The 26,586-nt window shown below is 43.0% G+C and overlaps 2 protein-coding genes across 2 annotated transcripts in view; one reads left to right on the forward strand and one right to left on the reverse strand.

The window, feature by feature from the left end:
* Positions 1–22,150, forward strand: part of FAM216A (family with sequence similarity 216 member A) — a 22,883-nt gene extending 733 nt beyond the window's left edge. The window contains exons 2-7 of the mRNA XM_025401236.1: positions 4,097–4,137; positions 15,931–16,052; positions 17,824–17,953; positions 18,035–18,218; positions 19,372–19,454; positions 21,784–22,150. Of these exons, the coding sequence (XP_025257021.1) occupies positions 4,097–4,137; positions 15,931–16,052; positions 17,824–17,953; positions 18,035–18,218; positions 19,372–19,454; positions 21,784–21,902 (679 nt within the window). The 3' untranslated portion in view covers positions 21,903–22,150. The remainder of the gene's footprint in view (positions 1–4,096; positions 4,138–15,930; positions 16,053–17,823; positions 17,954–18,034; positions 18,219–19,371; positions 19,455–21,783) is intronic.
* Positions 22,151–23,700: 1,550 nt separating this feature from the next.
* VPS29 (VPS29, retromer complex component) lies at positions 23,701–25,277 on the reverse strand. The gene is made up of 2 exons (XM_025401239.1): positions 25,032–25,277; positions 23,701–24,199 (listed from the first exon to the last, which is right to left on the reverse strand). Exons 1-2 carry the CDS (start codon positions 25,175–25,177, stop codon positions 24,082–24,084), a joined length of 264 nt encoding a protein of 87 aa, XP_025257024.1. The 5' UTR covers positions 25,178–25,277; the 3' UTR covers positions 23,701–24,081.
* Between the last annotated feature and the right edge of the window lie 1,309 nt (positions 25,278–26,586).

Raw genomic sequence — 26,586 nt, forward strand, 5'->3', positions numbered from 1 at the left:
CGGGCTGGCTCCGATGCCCTCAAGTGAGAGGCGGGGAACAGTTGTGTTGTGGACGGGAGGGAAGAGGGGAGGACTGCCTCGCGGTTGAGGGAGGGCCTCTGAGGGAAGCCTCGGAGGAGCGTTTGGTGCAGTGGCCACGAGGTGACTGCGACAGTCGCCCGCGTGCATCTCTCTGCCCCGAGGGGGCGCTGCGAGCCCTACTGGGACATTTGCTGTCTGGCACAGGACGGTGTGTCCACCGAAAGGCGAGGCGGCGGGAACAGAGGAGGAAGATGTCCCCCAGTTTAGCTGGGGGCGTCCAGGCCCATAAACCAGTTCCTTCCCTCTTGTGACATGAGCCACCTTTCTGTCAAACGGGGATTTCTTTCTTTTTGTTTTCTTTTTTTTCTTTTCTTTTTTTTTCTTTTGAGTGTGAGACAGAGTCTCGCTCTGTTGCCCAGGCTGGAGTGCAGTGGTGCGATCCCGGCTCACTGCAACCTCAGCCTCCCAGGTTCAAGTGATTCTCCTACCTCAGCCTCCCGAGTAGCTGGGATTACAGGCGCCTGCCACCACTCCCGGCTAATTTTTGTATTTTTAGTAGAGACGCGGTTTCACCATGTTGGCCAGGCTTGTGCCGAACCTCTGACCTCAAGTGAGCCGCCCGCCTCGGCCTCCCAAAGTGCTGGGATTACAGGGTGAACCACTGCGCCCGACCTCAAACGAGAGTTTCTAATCGCCAGTGAGACCAATGACTGAATATCCAAGGTGCCCTGATCTTGACATTTTTCTTCACACACTGAAGTTCCTTTTTTCACAAATCTATTTCGTTTTGAGCAGGTTTTTACACCTATTTCCTGGATAGTGAGGACAATGAGCTGTTGAAGTCACTGCTGGAGACTCTACCTCCTCTTCCTCTCCCTCCTTTATTTCCTAAAAGCAAGAACTGCGATATGTTTGCCGTTCAGTACAACCCACAGTCAGGGCCCCTGTTGCACCCGTGGCCATCCTTTTTTGTTTTTGAGACGGAGTCTCGCTCTGTCGCCCAGGCTGGAGGGCAGTGGTGCGATCTTGGCTCACTGCAAGCTCTGCCTCCTGGGTTCACGCCATTCTCCTCCCTCAGCCTCCCGAGTAGCTGGTATTACAGGCGCGTGCCACCCCGCCCGGCTAATTTTTTGTATTTTTAGTAGAGACAGGGCTTCACCGTGTTAGCCAGGATGGTCTCCATCTGACCTCGTGATCCACCCGCATGGCCATCCTTTTTGTATCTGGTGCTACTGAAGACTTCTTAAAGATGGGATGGAGTCTTCTTGGGTTTCTTTTCTGTTCTTCATAATCCTTGGCCGACTGCTGGATCCTAGTGTATCAGGAGATACATTAACTTTTTTTCTTTTTTTTGAGACGGAGTCTCCCTCTGTCACCCAGGCTGGAGTGCAATGCCACAATCTCAACACACTGCAACCTCCGCCTCCTGGGTTCAAGTGGTTCTCCTGCCTCATCCTCCCAAGTAGCTTAGACTAGAGGTGTGCGCCACCACACCCGGCTAATTTTTGTATTTTTCGTAGAGATGGGTTTCGCCATATTGGCCCAGGCTGGTCTTGAACTCCTGGGCTCAAGCGATCTGTCTGCCTTGGCCTCCCAAAGTACTGGGATTACAGGCATGAGCCACTGTGCCCAGCCAAGTCCTAGAAGCTTTTATGATGATCCCCACTTTATGGATGACAAAACAGGCACAAAGAGGTTGTTTGTCCTCTCCTTTTATCTCCCCGTCGTTCATCTCCATGCCACCTTTAGTTTATCCAAACTCTTAAAAATACAATTGAAAAACTTTCAGTTTGGTTTAAGGAACCCCATTAAAAAACACAAACCAAGATTAATTTATGAAAAGCTATATTCCCAGAAATACAAAGTACAACTTTCAGACTAGAATCAGGTTTATTATGCTACATCATACAATTTTGGCACGGCAGGGGTCTTAAAAATCATCCATTCCAGTCATATTTACTAATCTGAAAGGGGAAGTAATCTGCCAAAAATCCCGTTATTAACTAATGGGAACTCCAGAACTCTTTACTTTTTTTTTTTTTTGAGACGGAGTCTTGCTCTGTCACCCAGGGTGGAGTGCAGTGGTGTGATCTTGGCTCACTGCAACCTCTGCCTCCCAGGTTCAAGCGATTCTCCTGCCTCAGCCTCCCAAGTAGCTGGGACTACAGGCATGTGCCACCATGCCTGGCTAATTTTTTGCATTTTTAGTAGAGACGGGGTTTCACCATGTTAGCCAGGATGGTTTGATCTCCTGACCTCGTGATCCACCCGCCTTGGCCTCCCAAAGTGCTGGGATTACAGGCAGGAGCCACTGCGCCCGGCACTTCTTTTTCTTTAAAGTCAGGTTTATTGAGACATGATTTACACAAAGTAAAGTCTTACTTTTTCATGTATAATATGATGGGTTTTGACAAATGCACATGGCTGTGTAAGCCCTGCCATGCTGAAGATACAGAGCAGCTCTATCACTCCTTCAAAACTCCCTCATGCCCTATAAAGTCAACCTTTGAGAAAGGAAGTCACAAGAAGGTTGCCAGCAGAGAAGTGATGTGATCTTACTTCTCTTAAAAAGGATCACGCTGCCCGGGCGACAGAGCGAGACTCCGTCTCAAAAAAAAAAAAAAAAAAAAAAAAAAAAAGGATCACGCTGGTTGCTAGTTGGAGAATAAACTGGAAGGAGCAAGGGTAGAATTAGGAATTTGGAATACAAGAAAATGATATGGTGGCTTGGAATAAAATAGCAGAGGTAATGGCGGTGAAAAGTTCATAACAAAAACTTTATAAACTTGGCGTCTGGCCCATGAACTCTTGGTCACTGAATAAATTGCAGGATGAGGGAAGGAAGGTTGTTTTAAGTTTAGAATTTCTTTTCTAAAAAAAGAATTTGTACGAAATTAGAAACATTACAGACCAACTTACCAGTTCTAGCACACCTTAATTACTATTCAAAGAACAGTCTTTCGGCATGGCATGGTGGCTCACGCCTGTAATCCCGGCACTTTGGGAGGCTGAGGCGGTGGATCACTTGAGGTCAGGAGTTTGAGACCAGCCTGGCCAACATGGCGAAACCTTGTCTCTACTAAAAATGCAAAAATTAGCCCGGCGTGGTGGCGGGCACCTATAATCCTAGCTTCTGGGAGGCTGAGGTGGGAGAATTGCTTGGACCTGGAAGGCAGAGGTTGCAGTGAGCCGAAATCACGCCATTGCACTCCAGCCTGGGCAACAGAGCAAGACTCCACCTCACAAAAGAAAAAAAAAAAAAAAGAACAGTCTTTTCAATACCCAAATCACTTCATTAAAAATAGAGACAGCAAGATAATAACATGGATAGCCCAGGAGCCCCAACTACTTTATTGAGCTCACTGTAGGAATGAGATTAGGAAGCTATAAAATTAAGACCCGGGACAGGTATGGTGGCTCATATCTGTACAAAAATTAGCCAGGTGTTGTGGCACACGCCTGTGGTCGTGGCCACTTGAGAGGCTGAGGATTGTTTGAGCCCAGGATTTTGAGGCTGCGGTGAGCTATGATCCCGGCACTGCACTCTAGCCTGGGTGACCCCATCTCTAAAAAAGGAAAGAAAAAAATCTTGGAGCCATTAGGATGTAACCAGAATTATAGAAAAAAATTTGCAAGACATTTCTGACGGAAACATGAAAAGTAAAAATAATATGCAACACTGTCCTTTTTTAAAATTTGAAATATGTTGGTTGGATGCAGTGGCTCATGCCTTTAATCCACCACTTTGGGAGGCTGAGGCAGGCAGATCACCTGAGGTCGGGAGTTTGAGACCAGCCTGGCCAATATGGTGAAACTGTCTCTACTAAAAATACAAAAATTAGCTGGGCGTAGCAGCACTGGTCCCAGCTACCTGGGAGGCTGAGGTGGGAGAATCGCTTGAGACTGGGAGGCAGAGGTTCCAATGACCCGAGATAATACCACTGCACTCCAACCTGGGAGACAAAGTGAGACCCTGTCTCAAAAAAAATAAAATAAAATAAAATTGAAATACGTTGTTCAGTGCTTATAACATTGTAATATTACATATTATTTATATGCTTTTTTTTTTCAACAGATCAGCTGGACACTCTTGTTACCAGAATTCTAAAGGTTCTGGTGAGTAGTGCATATAAAGCAGATAATACTTATAAGTAACATGGTTCTGAGAAGCCTATTTGTCTGTAACTACTTACATAATAGAATTTTTTTCTTTTTTCTTTTCGTTTTTTGAGATGGAGTCTCACTCTGTTGCCCAGGCTGCAGTTCAGTGGTGCGATCTGGGCTCATTGCAACCTCTGCCTCCTGGGTTCAAGTGATTCTTCTGCCTCAGCCTCCTGAGTGGCTGAGACTACAGGTATGTGCCACCACGCCTGGCTAATTTTTGTATTTTTAGTAGAGACAGGGTTTCACCATGTTGGCCACACTGGTCTCGAACTCCTGACCTCAGGTGATCCAACTGCCTCTGCCTCCCCAAGTGCTGGGATTACAGGCATGAGCCACCGCACCCAGCCCACAACAGAGTTAAAAATAGATTGTATTAGCATCCCTGGTGAACTTAGTCTTTAAGATTTCAAAGAGCAATTAGGAAGGTTTTTTCTTGTCTATTGGTACAGTATATTTTACATCAAGCATTTTTAAAATTAGCAGTGAATCCTAAAAGAACTGTATTTATAACTGATGTTGGTTGAAAAGCACAGAGCACAGCCTGGGGTTTATACATGGATAGAAGAAAAAAATTCTAAATTGAATAGCTTCAAAGAATATAAAATATTTCTCAGTGCTGATGTTTTCCTCTCACTTGAAATAAAGGATAGAGCTTTCAAAGTACTCACCTCTTCTCTGCTGAAGTTAAGAGAGTAAGTAAGACAAGATCCCAAAGGTCTCTCACTAATTGCTTTTTTTCCCCTGGGAGAGGAGCTGGAATTAACTGACTTTAGGAGTGTGTGTGTATGCATATATTTTAAGTATAGTAGTTATGATAGGTTTTAAATGTTTCATTTAAATTCAGTGATATATAAACCTGGGTTCACTTTGCTTTTCCTTGGTGAATATATAGTCATTACAGTTACCTAGGAAAAAAATATACAGACATATATGTGTACATATATACATATATAAATAAATAATATGGTCATTTAAAAAATGTGTTGCAGTCTGGGTTCATTAGATTCCTCACCAAAATTCTTACTGAATTATAGTTAAATGTAAAAAACAAACACAAAACAATTATTAATAATATATTCCAGATGTGGAGGGAAATAAAAGAAGAAATATTAACAATTATCAGTATATTAGATTGACTCAGTTATATAAAAGAAAAATTTCTAAACAAATATATGCCTAGTAAAAACTCTGAAAGGCAATATATCAAAGTGTTTTAAAATAATTACTACTAGGCCGGGCACGGTGGCTCACACCTGTAATCCCAGCACTTTGGGAGGCCGAGGTAGGTGGATCACCTGAGGTCAGGAGTTCGAGACCAGCCTGACCAACATGGTGAAACCCCATCTCTACTAAATATACAAAAAAATTAGCCAGGTGTGGTGGTGCACGTCCATAGTCCCAGTTACTCGGAAGGCTGAGGCAGGAAAATCACTTGAACTCAGGAGGCGGAGGCTGCAGTTAGCTGAGATCACGCCAGTGCACTCGAGCCTGGGTGACAGAGCGAGACTCCGTCTCAAAAAAAAAAAAAAAAAAATAGGAGGCTGAGGCGGGCACATCACCTGAGGTCAGAAGTTCAAGACCAGCCTGACCAACACAGAGAAACCCCGTCTCTACTAAAATACAAAAAGATTAGTCGGGCATGGTGGCTCATCCCTATAATCCCAGCTACTGAGGAGGCTGAGGCAGGAAAATCGATTGAACCTGGGAGGCGGAGGTTGTGGTGAGCCGAGATCACACCATTGCACTCCAGCCTGGGTAACAAGAGTGAAACTTCATCTCAAAAAAAATTAATTAATTAAAAAAAAATTACTACTAGATTGTGGGATTAAAGGTTTTTATTTTCTTTTTATACACTTAGTTTACTTCACTAATCTGTAGTGAAGAATGTGTATTGCTGTTTATAATTGGAGGGGAAGAGGGCCAGTATTCAGCAAGTGCTTGATTGTCTTTCTCTATAGCTGAACTTAAGGATTCATATTTAAAATAAACACTATAGTCAACTACTGGCAGTGACTCTAGATATTATTGTTATTATTATTTTCCCCCAGGCTGGAGTGCAGTGGTGTAATCTTGGCTTATTGCAACCTCGGTCTCTCAGGTTCAAGCGATTCTCATGCCTCAGCCTCCCAAGTAGGTGGGATTACAGGCACACGCCACCATGCCTGGCTAATTTTTGTATTTTTAGTGGAGACGGGGTTTCACCACGTTGGCCAGGCTGATCTTTAACTCCTAACCTCAGGTGATCTGCCTGCCTTGGCCTCCCAAAGTGCTGGGCAGGCATGAGCCACGGCACCTGGCCCTCTTTTTTCTTAAATACTTTCATGTATGTATTTCCTTTATTTATTTATTTTAAGACAAGGTTTCACTTTGTCTCCCAGGCTGGAGTGCAGTGGTGCAATCTCAGCTAACTGCAGCCTCGACCTCCCTGGCTCAAGTCATCCTCTCGCCTCAGCCTCCCAAGTAACTGGGACTTTGCCCCGTAAAAAAAAAAAAAGTGGGGGTATTTATCTTAGCTCTGTTTTTTACTCTATCCCCCAGGCAGGAGTGCAGGGGTACAATCATGGCTCACTGCAGCCTCCACCTCCTGGGCTCGAGTGATCCTCCCACCTTACCTTCCAGAGTAGCTGGGACCACAGGCGTGCACCACCACACCCAGCTAATTTTTATATATATATATATACACACACACACATACACACACACACACACACACACATATATATACATATATATATATATATATATTTTTTTTTTTTTTTGAGACAGAGTCTCGCTCTGTCGCCCAGGCTGGAGTGCGGTGGTGATCTTGGCTCACTGCAAGCTCCATCTCCCAGGATCACGCCATTGTCCTGCCTCAGCCTCCCCAGTAGCTGGGACTACAGGTGCCCACCACCACGCCCAGCTGATTTTTTGTACTTTTAGTAGAGACAGGGTTTCACTGTGTTAGCTAGGATGGTCTCAATCTCCTGACCTTGTGATCCGCCCACCTCGGCCTCCCAGAGTGCTGGGATTACAGGCGTGAGCCACCACATCTGGCCTAATTTTTATATTTTTAGTAGAGATGGGGGTCTCGCAAAGTTGCCCAGGCTGGTCTTGAACTCCTGGGCTCAAGCAATCAGCAAACCTCAGCCTCCCAAAGTCCTGGGATTACAGGCATGAGCCACCACGCCTGGCCTATCTTAACTACATTTGTTTATCTCACAAAATAACTATCAAAATCAAGAACTTGAAATACTGTTTTTTTGTTTGTTTGTTTGTTTGTTTTTTTGAGATGGAGTCTCGCACTGTCGCCCAGGCTGGAGTGCAGTGGCCGGATCTCAGCTCACTGCAAGCTCCGCCTCCCAGGTTCACACCATTCTCCTGCCTCAGCCTCCGGAGTAGCTGGGACTACAGGCGCCCGCCACCTCGCCTGGCTAGTTTTTTGTATTTTTTTAGTACAGATGGGGTTTCACCGTGTTAGCCAGGATGGTCTCGATCTCCTGACCTCGTGATCCGCCCGTCTCGGCCTCCCAAAGTGCTGGGATTACAGGCTTGAGCCACCGCGCACGGCAAAATACTGTTATCTACAGACAGTATTGAGATATTGTTTATTGTTTCAATAATATCCTTTATAGCCAAAAATTTAAAAAATCCAAGTTTATGAATAGCATTCAGTTGTCAATGTTTCTATGTTTCTTAGCTTTTTTTCTTTTTTTTGAGATGAAATCTCACTCTGTCGCCCAGGCTGGAGTGCTGTTGGGCAGCCTTGGCTAACCACAACCTCCGCCCCACCAGGTTCAAGCAGTTCTCATGTCAGCCTCTCGAGTAGCTGGGATTATAGGCACATGCCACTATGCCTGGCTAATTTTTGTATTTTTAGTAGAGACAGGGTTTCACCATGTTGGCCAGACTGGTCTCAAACTCCCGACCTAAAGGATTCACCCACCTCAGCCTCCCAAAGTGCTGGGATTACAGGCTTGAGCCACCGCGCCTGGCTGACATTGATATTTTTGAAGAATACAGACCCATGGGGTTTTGTTTGTTTGAGACAGGGTCTCACCCTGTTGCCCAGGCTGGAGTGCAGTGGCACAATTTCAGCACACTGCAGCCGCAACCTCCCAGGCTCAGGTGATCCTCCCACCTAAGACTTCCAAGTAGTTGGGACTACAGGTATGAGCCACTGCATCCAGCCCAGGCCTGTTCTTTTGTGGAATTTCCCTAAATTTGGGTTTGTTTGATGTTTCCTCTGATGAGATTCAGCTTATGTCCTTCTAGCAGGAATAGCACAGAAGTGGTGCTGAGTTTGTCCTGGTTCATCATATCAGGAGACCCCTGCTGTGCATTAGTCCATTACTGACAATGTTGTCATCATTTGGTTCAGGTGATGTCTGTGAGCTTTCACCACTGTAAACTTACGATTCTTACCCTTTGTAAAGGTAAAAGTATATGGGGATATACTTTAAGACTCTGTATGTATCCTATTACTTCTCAAAGTTTCATCCATTAGTTTTGTCATCCTTTTTTTTTTTTTTTTTTTTTTTTGAGAGAGTCTTGCAGTGTCGCCCAGGCTGGAGTGCAGTGGTGCAATCTCAGCTCACAGCAAGCTCTGTCTCCCAGGTTCACGCCATTCTCCTGCCTCAGCCTCCCGAGTAGCTGGGACTACAGGCGCCTGCCACCACGCCTGGCTAATTTTTTTGTAGTTTTTTAGTAGAGATGGGGTTTCAACGTGTTAGCCAGGATGGTGTCAATCTCCTGACCTTGTGATCTACCTGCCTCGGCCTCCCAAAGTGCTGGGATTACAGGCATGAGCCACCGTACCCAGCCGTGTCATCCATTCTTGACTAAATCCATTATTATTAAGACGGCTAGAAATATGTGCTTTTTCTTTTTTCTTTTTTTTTTTGAGACGTTGTCTCACTCTGTTGCCCAGGCTGGATTGCAGTGACGCGATCTTGGCTCACTGCAAGCTCCACCTCCCGGGTTCATGCCATTCTTCTTCCTCAGCCTCCTGAGTAGCTGGAACCACAGGCGTCTGCCACCATGCCCGGCTAATTTTTTGTATTTTCAGTAGAGATGGGGTTTCCCCATGTTAGCCAGGATGGTCTCGATCTCCTGACCTTGTGATCCGCCTACCTCGGCCTCCCAAAGTGCTAGGATTACAGGCGTGAGCCACCGCGCCTGGTCATATGTGCTTTTTCTCATTCCATCATTGATTCTACATTTTTCAGATGACTTTCTAATGAAGAGCTTCCCTTTCTCTACCATTTTTCAATTTATGTATTATATAATTGTCAACACATGCATTCTTATACCAGTCAATAGGTTAAATCCTTTACTTTAAATCTGTTACTTATTTTGATGCTCAAATTATCCCAGATTTGGCCAGTGGGAGCCCTTTAAAGATGGCTCTTGTTCTCTGTCTTCATTGTCCTTTGAACATTTTATCCTTTAGCACAAAATGTTGTACTGTCCCTGTTCTACCCTTGATGTTAGCCATTTCTCCAAAGAGCCTGTGGTAGGCAGCATGGTCCCCAAAGATGTCCACACTCTAATCTCTCTAACCTGCAAATATGTTATGTTACATAGCAGGAGCAATTTTCCAGGTAAAATTAAGTTATAACCCTCAAAAGAGATGTTATCCTGAATTATCTGGGTTGGCCCAGCCTAGCCACATGAGCCCTTAAAAGCAGAGCAGTTTGTCTGGCTGAAGTCAGACAGATGTGGGGGAGGAGCAGTTAGATGTGAAAGGAGAGATCTTAACACTCCATTGTTGGCTTGAAGATGAAGAGAGCCACATGTCAAGGAAATAGGGACTTTGGTTTTGTAGGGAACTGAATTCTGCCAACAACCTTAATGAACCACTACAGGCTCCAGATGGTAGCCTAGGCACTCTGATGGCTTGATTTTGGCCTTGTGAAGATTCTAAGCAGAGAACCCAGTGAATTCATGTTATACTCAGTCTTTTGAGTTATAGAACTATGAGATAATAAGTGAGTGTTGTTTTAAGCCACTAAAGTGTTGTTATGGCAGCAAAATAAAACTAATATAGAGCCCTGTTTTTTTTTTTTTTTCCTAATTTTATATATTTAAAGTAGAGAAGAGTACATAGAAACCAAGATCTGGGTGCTAGGTGTGCTTATTTATAATATATTATCATTGCTTCTAGATCCTCTCCAAGGACAGTGCTGGGAAAGAAATGTGTGTACATTTACCTGTGAGCACATACATACCCATACATACCTATTTCAGTGTTTCTACTTAACTCCAAATTCCCATCCAACAAACAGGGTTTATTCTGTGCTTTCCTCTTTCCACATTAATAGGTGACTCCTGTCTCCAAAAGTGTGAGACCTGACTCTCATTAACTACAATATATTATTTGCTTAGTACTAAGATGCATAAAAAAGTAGTTTCTGAAGTGCTAAAAAAAAAAAAAAAAAAAAAAAGCCTAGTGTGCCAGGTGCCGTGACTCACGCCTGTGATTCCAGCACTTTGGGAGGCTGAGGTGGGTGGATACAAGGTCAGGAGATTGAGACCATTCTGGCCAACATGATGAAACCCAGTCTCTACTAAAAATACAAAAAATTAGCTGGCCGTGGTGGCGCGTGCCTGTAATCCCAGCTACTTGGGAGACTGAGGCAGGAAAATTACTTGAACCAGGGAGTTGGCGGTTGCAGTGAGCAGAGATCGCGCCACCGCACTCCAGCCTGGTGACAAAGCGAGACTCCATCTAAAAAAAACAAAAAAACTAAAAAAAAAGAAAAGAACAAAAAAAGCCTAGTAATTAATTAGAGATCAGTATTTGCTTAGAGTTGTTTCTGTTTGAAGGCATATAGTCCAAGCAGTATATTCCAAAGTTCTTGGGTTGGTTAACTATTTTTTTGTGATAAAATATACATAATATAAAACTTACCATTTTAATTTTTTTTTTTTTTTTTTTTTTTGAGATGGAATTTCACTCTTGTTGCCCAGGCTGGAGTGCAATGGCATGATCTCGGCTCACTGCAACTGCCGCCTCCTGAGTTCAAGCGATTCTCCTGCCTCAGCCTCCTGAGTAGCTGGGATTACAGGTGGCCCCCCACTACCCACCACACCCGGCTAATTTTTTGTATTTTTAGTAGAGATAGGGTTTCACCATGTAGGCCAGGCTGGTCTCAAACTCCTGGACTCAAGTGATCCGCCCTCCTCAGCCTCCCAAAGTTCTGGGATTACAGGCATGAGCCACCGCACCTGGCCCATTTTAATCATTTTTAAGTGTACATTTCAGTGGCATTAAGTATATTCACACTGTTGTGCAACCACTGCCACCATCCATCTCCAGAAAGTTTTCATCTTCCCAAACTAAAACTCCATACCCATAAAACACTAACTCTCAGGTGGGTGCAGTGGCTCGTGCATGTAATCCCAGCACTTTGGGAGGCCAGGGCTGGAGGATCGCTGGAGCCCAGGAGTTTGAGACCAGCCTGGGCAACATAAAATTAACTTTAATTTTTTTTGTCTCTAAAAGAAAATTAAAAAACAAAATAAAAAACCTCTAACTCCCTATATACCTCCTTTCCCCTGGCCTCTTGTAACTGCCATTCTTTCACTCTGTGTATATTTGATTCTAGGTATCTCATAAAAGTTAAATCATACAATATTTGTCCTTTGTGACTGGCTTATTTCACTTAGCATGTCTTCAGGGTTCATCCATATTATACCATGTGTCAGAATTCTCTTGTTTTTTTAAGGCTGAATAATATTCCCTTGTTTGTATATACCACATTTTGTTTATATATTCATCTGTTGATGGATACTTGGGTTTCTTCCACTTTTTGACTATTATAAAGTAATGCTGCTGTGAGCATGGATAAACAATCTGTTTGAGTCCCGGCTTTCAGTTCTTTTGGAACTGCTGGATCAGAAGTGGAATTATTAGATTATATGGCAATTTTGTGTTTAAATGTTTGAGGCACTGCCGTACTATTTTTCTTTTTCTTTCTTTTTCAAGTCAGAGTCTCAACTCTGTCACCCAGGCTGGAGTGCAGTTGCAGTGACTCAGCTCACTGCAACCTCCGCCTCCTGGGTTCAAGTGATTCTTCTGCCTCAGCCTCCCAAGTAGCTGGGATTACAGGGGTGTGACACTATGCCCAACTAAGTATTTTGTGTGTGTGGTTTTTTTTTTTAAGTAGAGACAGGTTTCACTATGTTGCCCAGGCTGGTCTCGACTCCCAACCTCAGGTGATCTGCCTGCCTCAGCCTCCCAAACTGCTGGGGTTACAGGCGTGAGCCACCATGCCCAGCCTATTTATTTTTAAGTGCTTCGTTTTCTGTAAAGAAATGTTATCAAGCTATTGAGAAATTAAGTATTAGTCCAAAATATAATATGCATCTCAGAAATACTGTTTAGTAAGGACACAAGACATATTCTTTTTTTTTTTTTTTCCTGAGATGGAGTCTTGCTCTGTTGCCCAGGCTGGAGTGCAGTGGCCGGATCTCAGCTCACTGCAAGCTCCGCCTGGTGGGTTTACGCCGTTCTCCTGCCTCAGCCTCCTGAGTAGCTGGGACTACAGGCGCCCGCCACCTCTCCCAGCTAGTTTTTTGTATTTTTTAGTAGAGATGGGGTTTCACCGTGTTAGCCAGGATGGTCTTTTTTTTTTTTTTTTTTTTGAGACGGAGTCTCGCTCTGTCGCCCAGGCTGGAGTGCAGTGGCACGATCTCAGCTCACTGCAAGCTCCACCTCCCGGGTTCACGCCATTCTCCCGCCTCAGCCTCCGAGTAGCTGGGACTACAGGCGCCCGCCACCACGCCCGGCTAGTTTTTTTTTTTTGTATTTTTAGTAGAGACGGGGTTTCACCATGTTAGCCAGGATGGTCTCGATCTCCTGACCTCGTGATCCACCCGCCTTGGCCTCCCAAAGTGCTGGGATTACAGGCTTGAGCCACCGCGCCCGGCCAACCAGGATGGTCTTGATCTCCTGACCTCGTGATCTGCCCGCCTCGGCCTCCCAAAGTTCTGGGATTACAGGCTTGAGCCACCGCGCCTGGCCCACAAGACATATTCTTATATAAATAGCCCCCATTTACAACTTGAAAAAGGATTTCCAAAATAAAAAACTTTAAAAAATCTTAAATTGGCATTCATATTATTACAGATTATAAGTTCCAAGGGTCGTAATACAATTTTCAAATGATTTTCTATTTCTTGGTCAACTAGTTAGTTCTTCAGTATGCAAATATAACTCTTACCTGCAGTATCCAATTTGCCAAAATCTTGAATAACTAAATTTAAAGTTTAATACAAAACTGAAATAGCCTGTTATTAATAATATTGAAACAAAAATGTGCTTATTGAATTCAATTTACTAGCTACAAACTTTTTTTTTTTTTTTTTTTGAGACAGAGTCTCGCTGTGTCACCCAGGCTGGAGTGCAGTGGTGCGATCTCGGCTCATTGCAACCTCTACCTCCTGGGTTCAAGCGATTCTCCTGCCTCAGCCTCCTGAGTAGCTGGGATTATAGGTGTACACTGCCACGCCTGGCTAATTTTTATATATTTTTTAGAAGAGACAGAGTTTCGCCATGTTGGCCAGGCTAGTCTTGAACTCCTTACCTCAAGTGATCTGCCTGCCTCAGCCTCCCAAAGTGCTGGGATTACAGGCATGGGCCACCACACCCGGCCACAGACTTTTAACTTAAAATGTGTCTTTCCAGTTTTATTTGTAATAGACAAAAAGTGGAAACCACCCAAATGTCTATCAATAGGTACATAATCAAATAACAGTGTAAACATATATGCAATAGAAAATAACCCAGTGGGCCGGGCGCAGTGGCTCACGCCTGTAATCCCAACACTTTGGGAGGCTGAGGCGGGTGGATCACAAGCTCAGGAGATCGAGACCATCCTGGCTAACATGGTGAAACCCCGTCCCTACATAAGTTAGCCGGGTGCAGTGGTGGGCGCCTGTAGTCCCACCTATTCGGAAGGCTGAGGCAGGAGAATGGCATGAACCCGGGAGGCGGAGCTTGCAGTGAGCCGAGATGGCACCACTGCACTCCCCAGCCTGGGCAGTAGAGTGAGACTCCGTCTCAAAAAAAAAAAAAAAAGATAACCCAATGATAAAAATAAATGAACTATTTGTTGCATGTGACATGAGTGGATCTCAAAATCATTGAGTGAAAGAAACCAGACAAAAAATGAATACTGTGTATTCCTATTTATATCAAACTCAAGAAAATGCAAATGAATCTATAGTAATAGAAATCACATCAGTGGTTGCCTGGAGAAGGGAGTGTGCAGGGAAGAGGGAAGTATTATTATAAAAAGAGGCATTTCATGATTTGTCAGATACTGTTTTTCCCCAAACTGCTAATGAAGCTTATACTTTAAATTACTAGTCTCAGTATGTCTGAAACTGAAAACCAGTTCCCATTCTTCTGGGAATACGTTTCAACTTTTATTTTTTACTAAAAGGTTATTCTTTTATGCTGTCCACAACTGTTTTAAAACAATGAAATAGGCGGGGCGTGGTGGCTCATGCCTGTAATCCCAGCACTTATGGGAGGCCAAGGTAGGTGGATCACCTGAGGTCAGGAGTTTGAGACCAGCCTAGCCATCATGGTAAAACCCCGTCTCTACTAAAAATACAAAAATTAGCTGGTGGTGCATGCTTGTAATCCCAGCTACTTGGGGGACTGAGGCAGGAGAATCACTTGAACCTGGGAGGTGGAGGTTGCAGTAAGCTGAGATCGTGCCAGCACTCGAGCCTGGGCAATAAAGTGAGACCCCGTCTCAAAAACAAACAAACTAACTAACAAAAATCAACAACAAAAAATGAAATAACTGAAACTATGTAAAAATAAATTTTGATAAATTTCTGCAGTCTTTCATGTTAACACTACATCTCCAAAGGGATAACATTTGTGTTACTCTAGTCTAATACAGAATAGAATTTTAAGGCCGGGTGCAGTGGCTCACACATGTCAGCTACTTGGGAGGCAGAGGCGGGAGAATCGCTTGAGCCCAGGAGTTTGAGGCTGCAGTGAGCTGTGATTATGCCACTGCACTTCAGCCTGGGCATCAGAGCAAGATCCCATCTCTTAAAAAAAGATTTTAAAAACTATATACTAAAGTTAGGCCGGGCGCAGTGGCTCACGCCTGTAATCCCAACACTTTGGGAGGCCGAGGTCAGGAGATTGAGACCATCCTGGCTGACATGGTAAAACCCTGTCTCTACTAAAAATACAAAAAATTAGCCAGGCATGCTGGCGGGTGCCTGTAGTCCCAGCTACTCGGGAGGCTGAGGCAGAAAAATGGTGTGAACCCAGGAGGCAGAACTTGCAGTGAGCCGAGATCGTGCTACTGCACTCCAGCCTGGGGGACAGAGCGAGACTCTGTCTCAAAAAACAAACAAACAAAAAAAACAAAAAAAAAAACTATATACTAAAGTTAAATAATAATTACTGTAAATTGCTAAAGCACAAATCCTGCATGTATATTTTCTCTTTAGTATGTTTCTGACATGATAAAGTTACTGTCAACACTTTGTATCTCAGCTGAGTTCAAAATAATGTATTATATATAAAATATTTACAAGTATTTTTGATGTTGTTTGTGTGCTGTAAAACCAAATGTCATATCATACAGTCTCTTCAAATTTAAGTCTGAGTTAAAATATTCAATACTACTCCAGGATAATCACTGACACATGTCAATATCTAGATCTTAATAATTCAATTTGTTGAACTGATCTTTGCCTCTGAAATTCACATGATGTCTTTGCCTACAGAGAGAATCAAAGATGGATACAAAGTGAACTCACACACAGCTAAGCTGCAAGAGTTATGGAAAACTCCCCAAAATCAAACAATCCACCTCCCTAAATCAATGATGGATGCATCCTTTTTCAAGGTATGCTAACAGGGACATATTTAAATACCAATGCTCTTTGTATTCAGAGCCAAACTTTTTACTGAAGATGAGCTGCTTAGAGGGCGAAGTACTGCAGATGACAAGGCATATGCAGTATAATTGTCTAGGAGTCAATAAATGTCTTTGGGTAAACTCATGAATGAATGTAAGGATTATACATTCTTTATCATAAGAGTTCTTTCGCCGGGCGCGGTGGCTCAAGCCTGTAATCCCAGCACTTTGGGAGGCCGAGACGGGTGGATCACGAGGTCAGGAGATCGAGACCATCCTGGCTAACACGGTGAAACCCCGTCTCTACTAAAAAATACAAAAAACTAGCCGGGCGAGGTGGCGGGCGCCTGTAGTCCCAGCTACTCGGGAGGCTGAGGCCGGAGAATGGCGTGAACCCGGGAGGCGGAGCTTGCAGTGAGCTGAGATCCAGCCACTGCACTCCAGCCTGGGTGACAGAGCGAGACTCCGTCACAAAAAAAAAAAAAAAAAAAGAGTTCTTTCAGGGTTTTATGATACTTCATATCTAATGTATCTTTACTGAGGGGAAGCTTAATGCCCCAACCACGGAGATGCTCAAGAAAAGTTCCATCCTAGAAACAGAAACCCAACTTCACACAGATTTCACTCAAGGACTAAAAAATTAAGAAGAAAGCAGGTAAAGAAAATGGCAGTAATTAACTAGTAGGGTTTAAAAAAAAGAAAAATAAATAAAAGAAAATGGCAATAAGGATTTTACAATAGTTATCTGTATCCCATTAATGATTGTAACTACTGAAAATATCTCTAGAGCAATGTGAATTAGGGTAAATTTTTCTAACATTTTGATTTTTCTTTGAACTTACCACATATTCAGTAAAGTAAATCGTGTGTGTGTGTGTGTGTGTGTGTGTGTATATATAGTGGAATCTTACAAATCTTACATCTTTTTTTTTTTTTTTTTTTTGAGACGGAGTCTTGCCGTGTCTCCCAGACTGGAGTGCAGTGGCGTGATCTCAGCTCACTGCAAGCTCCGCCTCCCCGGTTCACGCCCTTCTCCCGCCTCAGCCTCCTGAGTAGCTGGGACTACAGGCGCCCGCCACCACGCCCGGCTAACTTTTTGTATTTTTAGTAGAGACAGGGTTTCACCGTGTTAGCCCGGATGGTCTCGATCTCCTGACCTCATGATCCACCCGCCTCGGCCTCCCAAAGTGCTGGGATTACAGGCGTGAACCACCGCGCCCGGCCATGGAATCTTACATCTTAAGTGAGCATTAACTTCTAAAATCAGCAAGTACACTGAAAATCTCAAGTCAAAATTAGAGACGAACATACTATCCCTCAGAATGTCCAACACAGTCAGTTTTTCTTCTGGTGCTGGAAAAGAATGTTTCTTCCGTTGAGACTAAGTAGAGTAATTGGGTTGCTTTTAGGTACCATGTTATACCTCAAAAATCATTTTGAGAAGGCAAGATGCCCACACAGAGGCGCACAGCAAGTACCACTCGACAGAACAGCAGATTCATTCCTTCCTTGTTCATCTAGAGCAGTGGCTTCTCAGACTTCAGAGGGCATCTGAATCACCTGAGTGGAATGGCAAGCAGAGCCACTTGCACTGTTTAAATGGCCATTTGTTTTTCTTTTGTCAAGTTAACGTAGTTGAATTTGCTTAAGTAAAATGCAGTTGGCACAACTCTCCTGAACATTCATCTCTTCAGATAAGGAATATTGCCAACTTCTCTTGTACAATGCAGACTATAAATCCTCTTATTCTGTCTTTTAGCATCCAGACCTCACCACAGGCCAGAAGCGTTACCTGTGCAGCATTGCTAAAATCTATAATGCGAACTATCTGAAGATGTTAATGAAGAGGCAGTACATGCATGTACTTCAGCACGGCTCACAAAAGCCAGGCAGGTGCACCTCCAGTTGGCTTTTCACTAGTTTTTACAATTAGTGAGAGGGTCTTTTAACAGAGGTGATTTGTATCACAGGTGTCCTCACTCATCACAGAAGCCGCCTTAGCTCTCGTTACTCACAGAAACAGCATTACCCTTGCACTACATGGCGACACCAACTGGAGAGAGAGGACTCGGGGCCTTCTGATATCGCAGCTGCATCTGCACCTGAAATGCTCATACAGCATTCCCTTTGGCGGCCAGTGAGAAACAAAGAAGGGTCTGTTTCTTAGTGTGTAAAGTGAGGGAAATGCATCTCAGTTTAATTTTAATTTTTTTTTCTGAGACAGGGTCTTGTTCTCTCACCCAGGCTGGAGTGTAGTGGTGTGATATAGTTTACTGTATCCTCAAACTCCTAGGCTCAAGCAATGCTCCTGCCTCAGACTCCCAAGTAGCTAAGGCGAAAGGCACAAACCACCATCCCCTGCTAATTTTTTAAAAATTTTTGTAGAGAAAGCATCTCAGTATGTTGGCCAGGCTACTCTCACCTCCGCCTCCCAAAGCACTGGGATTACAAGTATGAGCTACTGTGCCCAGCCTTCTCCATCTCTTTTGAACGGTAGCTAAGTGATATTAATGCTTGTGTTCCCTAATATGTTTACTTTGCTAAATTCAGAATAGGCTGGACTTTTAAAAAGCAGAGAGACATACTTTCTTTTTTTTTTTGACCGAGTTTCGCTCTTGTTGCCCAGGCTAGAGTGCAGTGGTGTGGTCTCGGCTCACTGCAACCTCCACTGCCCGGGTTCAAGCGATTCTCCTGCCTCAGCCTCCTGAGTAGCTGGGATTACAGGTATGCGCCACCATGCCCAGCTAATTTTGTATTTTTAGTAGAGACGGGGTTTCTCCATGTTGGTCAGGCTGGTCTTGAACTCCCAACCTCAGATGATCCGCCCGCTTCGGCCTCCCAAAGTGCTGGGATTACAGGTGTGAGCCACCATACCCGGCCGAGAGAGATTTTCATACTTATCCTTTACTGCACTGATAAGAATATGCCACTTCTTTTAGAATATATTTTGTGGAATTATAAAAATTTAATCATCAGATAGAGTTATGGATGACTCCCCTTTTCAATGTGATTCCCACTCAACCTCAAAATAATGCAAATACTTTTAAAAGGAGAAGCATATGGTTGGTTTTGCACAGGGGAATACTATATAACAGGGAGAGAAAGAAGATTAAGAAGCGTGAGTATTGAAATTGCACTGCAGCAGCTTTACATGTCAGGGTTAAGAAATTACAGGATAATTTGGGTGCTGAAAGGGTTTGTTTTGGTGATGTTGGCAGTTAATAAAATGAATTTGTGTGGTCTTCCACATGCCCTAGGCAGCTGTTCACTTTGCTGGCTTCAACTAAGATACTTCCCTTTCTTATAGGATAAAAACTGGATATGCATCTAAAACAAGATGTAAGTCACTGAAGATTTTTAGAAGACCAAGGAAACTGTTCATGCAAACAGGTAAATGTGGAAATTTAACAATATGCATTTTTTAAGATCTTATGCTTAAAAATACTATACCAAATACAATTTCATTTCTATTATGAAGATATTAACAAATTTAGAATATGATTTGCGGCCGGGCGCGGTGGCTCAAGCCTGTAATCCCAGCACTTTGGGAGGCCGAGATGGGCGGATCACGAGGTCAGGAGATCGAGACCATCCTGGCTAACACGGTGAAACCCCGTCTCTACTAAAAATACAAAAACTAGCCGGGCGAGGTGGCAGGCGCCTGTAGTCCCAGCTACTCGGGAGGCTGAGGCCGGAGAATGGCGTGAACCCGGGAGGCGGAGCTTGCAGTGAGCTGAGATCCGGCCACTGCACTCCAGCCTGGGCTACAGAGCGAGACTCCGTCTCAAAAAAAAAAAAAATAAAAAATAAATAGAATATGATTTGCTTTTATTGTCACAAATAAAAAACCAAACATAAAATATAGTTTACACTTGCAATTAAAAGAACATACTGGGCTGGGCGCCACGGCTCATGCCTGTAATCCCAGCACTTCGGGAGGCCGAGGCAGGCAAATCACCTGAGGTTAGGAGTTTGAGACCCGCCTGGCCTGGCGAAACTCCCATCTCTACTAAAAATGCAAAACTTAGCTGGACGTGATGGCAGGCGCCTGTAATCCCAGCTACTCAGGAGACTGAGGCAGGAGAATCGCTTGAACCTGGGAGGCAGAGGTGGGAGTAAGCCGAGATGGTGCCATTGCACTCCAGCCTTGGTGACACAGTGAGACACCATCTCAAAAAAAAAAAAAGAAAAAAAGAACGTACTGCTCAAAGGAGTAAGATTCAAGGTATTTCTAATGCTAAAGATATTTACAATGTCAAAGTCAGAGACTTAGTAGAGAATGAATTTGTCAGAACCCAGAACCACAAACATGACTTTCAAGCAATAGCACTTCTTTTATGAGTTAGTGCTATTTTTTGATGAACAGCATATTTTGTATAGCATCTATTAGTTTACAAAGGGCTATACCTCTTATAGTAGGCCCTTCTTATCCATGGGGAATATGTTCCAAGACCCCCAGTGGATGGCTAAAATCTTGGATACTACTGAACCCTATATATACTTTGTTATTTCCTGTAAATACATATCTATGATAAAGTTTTAATAGGCATATAGATTAACAACAATAAATAGAACAATTTTATACCAATATACTGTAATAAAAGTTATGTGAATGTGGTCTCTCTCAAAATATCTTATACTGTACCTTGGAAAGCAAAACTGTGGATAAGGAGGGACTTCTGTATACCATTTTGATATTCAACAAAACAGTGGAGGCAAGCCAAGCAGGTGATATTATCAAAATTTTACAGCTGCAACTCAAACAAATCCAGACTTTGGAAGGATCAGCATAAAAGATCCTTCTACCACAAGAACAAAATACTGCAAAATGAAAAAGGGAAGACAGACTGAATGATCAGAAGTGTTCCTGAGAACTAATAATGTTAAACCATGTTAAGTAGTTTCCTAGTTATCAGCATAGTGAAGTAGGGAGGTGGGTAAGAAGTAGGGAAGTTGGCCAGGCACAGTGGCTCACGCCTGTAATCTCAGCACTTGGGAGTCCAAGGCCGGCAGATCACCTGAGGTCAGGAGTTCGAGACCAACCTGACCAACATGGAGAAACCCCATCTCTACTAAAAACACAAAATTAGCCGGGCATGGTAGCACATGCCTGTAATCCCAGCTACTTGGGAGGCTGAGGCAGGAGAATGGCATGAACCCAGGAGGCGGAGCTTACAGTGAGCTGAGATTGCGCCACTGCACTCCAGTCTCCAAAAAAAACCCCAAAAAATAAAACAGAAGTAGGGAAGTTAGGCCTTCTGAATTGATATCCTATCACTGTATGAGTGTTAGCCAGCTCTGCTGTAAATATCGTACCATGCCTATCCAAGAAATGAGGGAAAGGGCAGGTTCCAAAAGGAACAGTTAGTGGAAACTGTAGGGGGAAAGTCCCTGTGGTCCCCAGCGTAAGAGAAAATGCGGAGATTCTGAAGATGTAACTGACCACTTTAATTTCCCCCAACCAAAAGATTTTGAAAATCAATGGTAATATAGGATTTAGTAACAAGAGAATTTGGTGTACAGTAACTTGGTTAGAATACAGTACTGTGCATCTTAAAGAGTAAGAAACTTGGGGGAAGGGTGAGGTGACTAAAAGCCTTGAAAATTTCAGTCAATTTGTCTTTACTACAGGCTTATTAATAAGCCACGTCATTTTGAAAGTTGTACTTAGAGCTTTATTTCCAAAACAGACAATTGTAGATTCTTATTTTTCCTTCAGTTTCTTCAAATGATTCTGAATTATACATGAGTGAAGAAAAAAAGGAAGAAGATTTACTAAATAAGTTTATGCAATCAATGTCAATTGAAGAACAGGGAGAACATCTGATGTTAACTTGACAGTCTTGTCTTGTGTATTGAATTCGTACCAAAGGTGAGGGTAAGGGGTTGTGGGTTGTGTCGTCTATGTTTAGGATGGTATTGTTATTCATTAAATCATTAAGTAATTTTGGTTTGTTCAGAAACTTAAAACAATGTAATTGGTCTGATGTAGTTCCATGTACCAATGATATTTATGTAAGAAAATTTACATGTAACATATACTTGTACTTCTAGCTAGATACAATTAAAATTTTTCTTGCATTCAATATTGAATTACTTTTCTTTAAATCTGACAAATGCATCATATTTCTTTCTCTGTTCACAGTAAGTCCTAAAACAGCAATATTAGAATATCCTACAAGGGCCAGGTGTGGTGGCTCATGCCTGTAATCCCAGCACTCTGGGAGGCTGAGGCGGGTGGATCATGAGGTCAGAAGTTTGAGACCAGTCTGGCCAACATGGTGAAACCCCGTCTCTACTGAAAATACAAAAATTAGCTGGGCATGGTGGTGCGTGTCTATAGTCCCAGCTACTTGGGAGGTTGAGGCAGAAGAATTAGAATTGCTTGAACCCAGAGGCGGAGGCTGCAGTGAACTGAGATCACACCACTGCACTCCAGCCTGGCAACAGAGTGAGACTCCGTCTCAAAAAAAAAAAAAAAAAGAGAAAAAAGAGAATATCCTACCAGTATTTTCTTGATTGGGCTAAGGAAAGCTCTGAAATATCCAGATACAGAACAGCATTTGACAGAGATAATGCTCTGACTTGCAAAGTAGGTGCTCAATAAATATTTGCTATTTGAATACAACTTTAAAATGTAAATACACATTTTCCCTATCTTATGAAATTGCCACATAAATAACTTGGACTCTCAGACTAGATTAAGTTGGGAGTAGTTACACTAACTTCTTTACATTATATATTACTCTAGTGTGCTTCCTTGCTAAACTTGTATTTTTTTTTTTTTTTTTTTTTGAGACGGAGTTACGCTGTTGTTGACCAGGCTGGAGTGCAATGGTGTGATCTCGGCTCACTGCAACCTCCACCTCCAGGATTCAAGTGATTCTTTTTTTTTTGAGACGGAGTGTCGCTCTGTCGCCCAGGCTGGAGTGCAGTGGCGCAATCTCGGCTCACTGCAAGCTCCGCCTCCCGGGTTCACGCCATTCTCCTGCCTCAGCCTCCCGAGTAGCTGGGACTACAGGCGCCCGCCACCTCGCCCGGCTAGTTTTTTGTACTTTTTAGTAGAGACGGGGTTTCACCGGGTTAGCCAGGATGGTCTTGATCTTCTAACCTCGTGATCCACCCATCTCGGCCTCCCAAAGTGCTGGGATTACAGGCTTGAGCCACCGCGCCCGGCCAGGATTCAAGTGATTCTACTGCCTCAGCCTCCCGAGTAGGTGGGATTACAGGCATGTACCACCATGCCTGGCTAATTCTGTATTTTTTGTATAGACAGGATTTCACCATGTTGGCCAGGCTGGTCTCGAGCTCCTGACCTCCGGTGATCCACCTGCCTCGGCCTCCCAAAGTGCTGGGATTAGGGTGTGAGCCACTGTGCCCAGCCCCTAAACTTGTATTTTTAAAACTTTTATTAAACCTTGAAAAATGGAAATAGCAACAGTTTGAAGAATCACTGTTAATTTAATGTCAATATGGTATATTATTTAGCAAATAAAATCTGAGTCCAACATTATGACACAATATAAGAGAAGAGCTCTGAAAGGTCATCTCGTCCACTTCACTTTAATATTTATATGCGTAGTTTCACTTGGTTCCTCATTTTTATGTTTTTTAAAATTAAATACAGGTTATCAAGAAAGTATAAATGAAAGGTAATTGTTTATTACTAGAGAAGAGAAAAATGTATACAAGATAGTCTAGATTCTTTCTCCACATGCACTACTTTTGGAATAAAGTTCCAAATATCAACTTTGAAGATATTTACAAGGATAAATTTTTCTTAACAAGTGACCAATTACTGTGTTGTGGACATTTTTTCACAGAATCCATATACTGTAAACTAAATATATTCTTATAGTTTACAGGAAGCTTAGAGCAATTATGTATTAACAGAGAAGATGGTATTATATTTTACTGCAAAATATTATAAAAGTGATACAATTTTGTGGCTCTTAAATGTTTAATTACTTGATTTCAATAGGACAATGAAAAAAAAATCATCAAGACAGGCCTGGCTTTAAGATTTTTTGTATTCAATTCGTTCTACTTTCACATCATCTCCAATTAGCTGATACACATAGGTGACCACTGTAGAAGCCTGGATATCCATCAACACAAATGATGGAATAATGTTTCTAGAAGAAAAAATAAATAATGTCAATGTTTGTAGCACAAAGCAGCAGCACTATAAATTTCAATTTAAGATGACTATTTGGATTCAAAGAGAAATCTGTTACAGGTCACATGAACAGTTACCAAAAGATTGCCAAAATGGCTAGATTTATTTAAATGGTCACATATGGCTGGGCACGGTGGCTCACGTCTGTAACCCCAGCACTTTGGGAGGCTGAGGTGGGCGGATCACCTGAGGTCAGGAGTTCGAGACCAGCCTGGCTAACATGGTGAAACCCCGTCTCTACTAAAAATACAAGAATTAGCTAGGCATGGTTGTGGGTACCTATAATCCCGGCTACTTGGGAGACTGAGGCACGAGAATCACTTGAACACGGGAGACAGAAGTTGCAGTGAGCCACTACACTCCAGCCTAGGTGACAGAGCAAGACTCTGTCTCAAAAAAAAAAAAAAAAAAGAGGGTGGGGCACATTTTTATGTATGTATGTATGTATGTATGTATGTTTTGAGTCTCGTTCTGTCACCCTGGCTGGAGTACAGAGCCTTAAACGTGGCTCACTGCAGTCTCAACCTCCTGGGCTCAAGGGATCATCTCACCTCAGCCTCCTGTGTAGCTGGGATCACAGGTATGCACCACCACACCCAGCTAATTTTAAAATTTTTTTTGTAGAGACAGGGTCTCAAATTCCTGGGCTCAAGCAACTCGCCCTGGCCTCCCAAAGTGCTGGTATTACAGGCATAAGCCACTGTGCCCAGCCACATTTCTTTTATGAAATGTCACACATGCAATTATTCTACTAAAGTCCCCAAATTCCCAAATTCTGTACTACTCACGTTTCCAAGGCATTATATGCCCCAGTGGCAGAACCTGGATTAATGTAGAATTTATTTTCATGCTCAAATGCTTCAAATTTGTGTGTGTGTCCCGAGATAAGAATGTCCACATCAAACTGCCTCTGCAACAGGGCTAAGCTGGCCATATCTCCCCATGGAATAACTTGATGTCCATGGATCAGACCAATTTTGAACTGTCCAACAGTCACAACTTTCTGTTCTGGATAATTCAGATTCTAATATAAGAAAGAGACATAAGAAAATACGTATTTTAGAGATACTGATGTTTAAAAAAATCAGTTTGCTTAAATATTCAATCTCATGTGGATGTTTTGATGTAGTACCCCACAACACACACATCTATACATTTTTTTTTTTTGAGACGGAGTCTTGCTATGTTGCCCAGGCTGCAGTGCAGTGGTACCATCTCGGCTCACTAGGTAACCTCCGCCTACCAAGTTCAAGCAATTCTCCTGCCTCCGCCTCCCAAGTGGCTGGGATTACAGGCACCCGCCACCATGCCCGCCCAATTTTTTTGTATTTTTTAGTAGAGACGGAGTCTCACCATGTTGGCCAGGCTGGTTTCAAACTCCTGACCTCAAGTGATCCACCTGCCTTGGCTTCCCAAAGCGCTAAAATTACAGGCTTGAGCCACTGTGCCCGGCCCACATTTATAAATATTTTATTTCTTCTCAGTTTCTAAGGCTGCAACTATATTTAAAACATACCTTAATATAAACTGGAATTTATCATGCAATCCCTTTGTGTTTATTCCTATAGAATATGGGTTCTTTTGTGCACGTTGTAAATAATTATTCACCCCAAACTTGTGATTTTCCTTTACCTAAGGCATGTAAGTTAGGGTATGTTCAAATTATAGCTTAATATAGCCTTAATACTTTCATAGATGGCTTAAAATAATGAGAGCTAACACTTATATAGTACTTAGCATGAGCCAGGCACTACTGTAGAAGTTTTACAAATATCAACTTAATACAAGTGATCCTAGGTTATATTATGATCCCCAGTTTATGGATGATGAAACAGGCACACAGAGGTTGTTTGTCCTTTCATCTCCCCATCTTTCACCTCCATGCCACCTTTAGTTTCTCCAAACTCTTTTTAAAACACAATAAAAAGACAGTATGCCCTTCAGTTTGGTTTAAAGAACCCCATTCAATAACACAAACCAACATTAATTTATGAAAAGCTTACATTCCCAGAAATACAATATATATGTGTGTGTGTGTATATATATATACACACACACTTTTTTTTTTTTTTTTGAGACGGAGTCTTGCTCTGTCACCCAGGCTGGAGTGCAGTGGCGCCATCTCAGCTCACTGCAAGCTCCACCTCCCGGGTTCACGCCATTCTTCTGCCTCAGCCTCCCGAGTAGCTGGGACTGCGGCGCCCGCCACCATGTCTGGCTAATTTTTTTTTTGTATTTTTAGTAGAGACAGGGTTTCACCCTGTTAGCCAGCATGGTCTCAATCTCCTGACCTTGTGATCCGCCGTCCTCCCAAAGTGCTGGGTTACAGGTGTGAGCCACTGC

The sequence above is a fragment of the Theropithecus gelada genome, chromosome 11 (assembly GCF_003255815.1).
Source record: "Theropithecus gelada isolate Dixy chromosome 11, Tgel_1.0, whole genome shotgun sequence".
Lineage (NCBI taxonomy): Eukaryota > Metazoa > Chordata > Mammalia > Primates > Cercopithecidae > Theropithecus > Theropithecus gelada.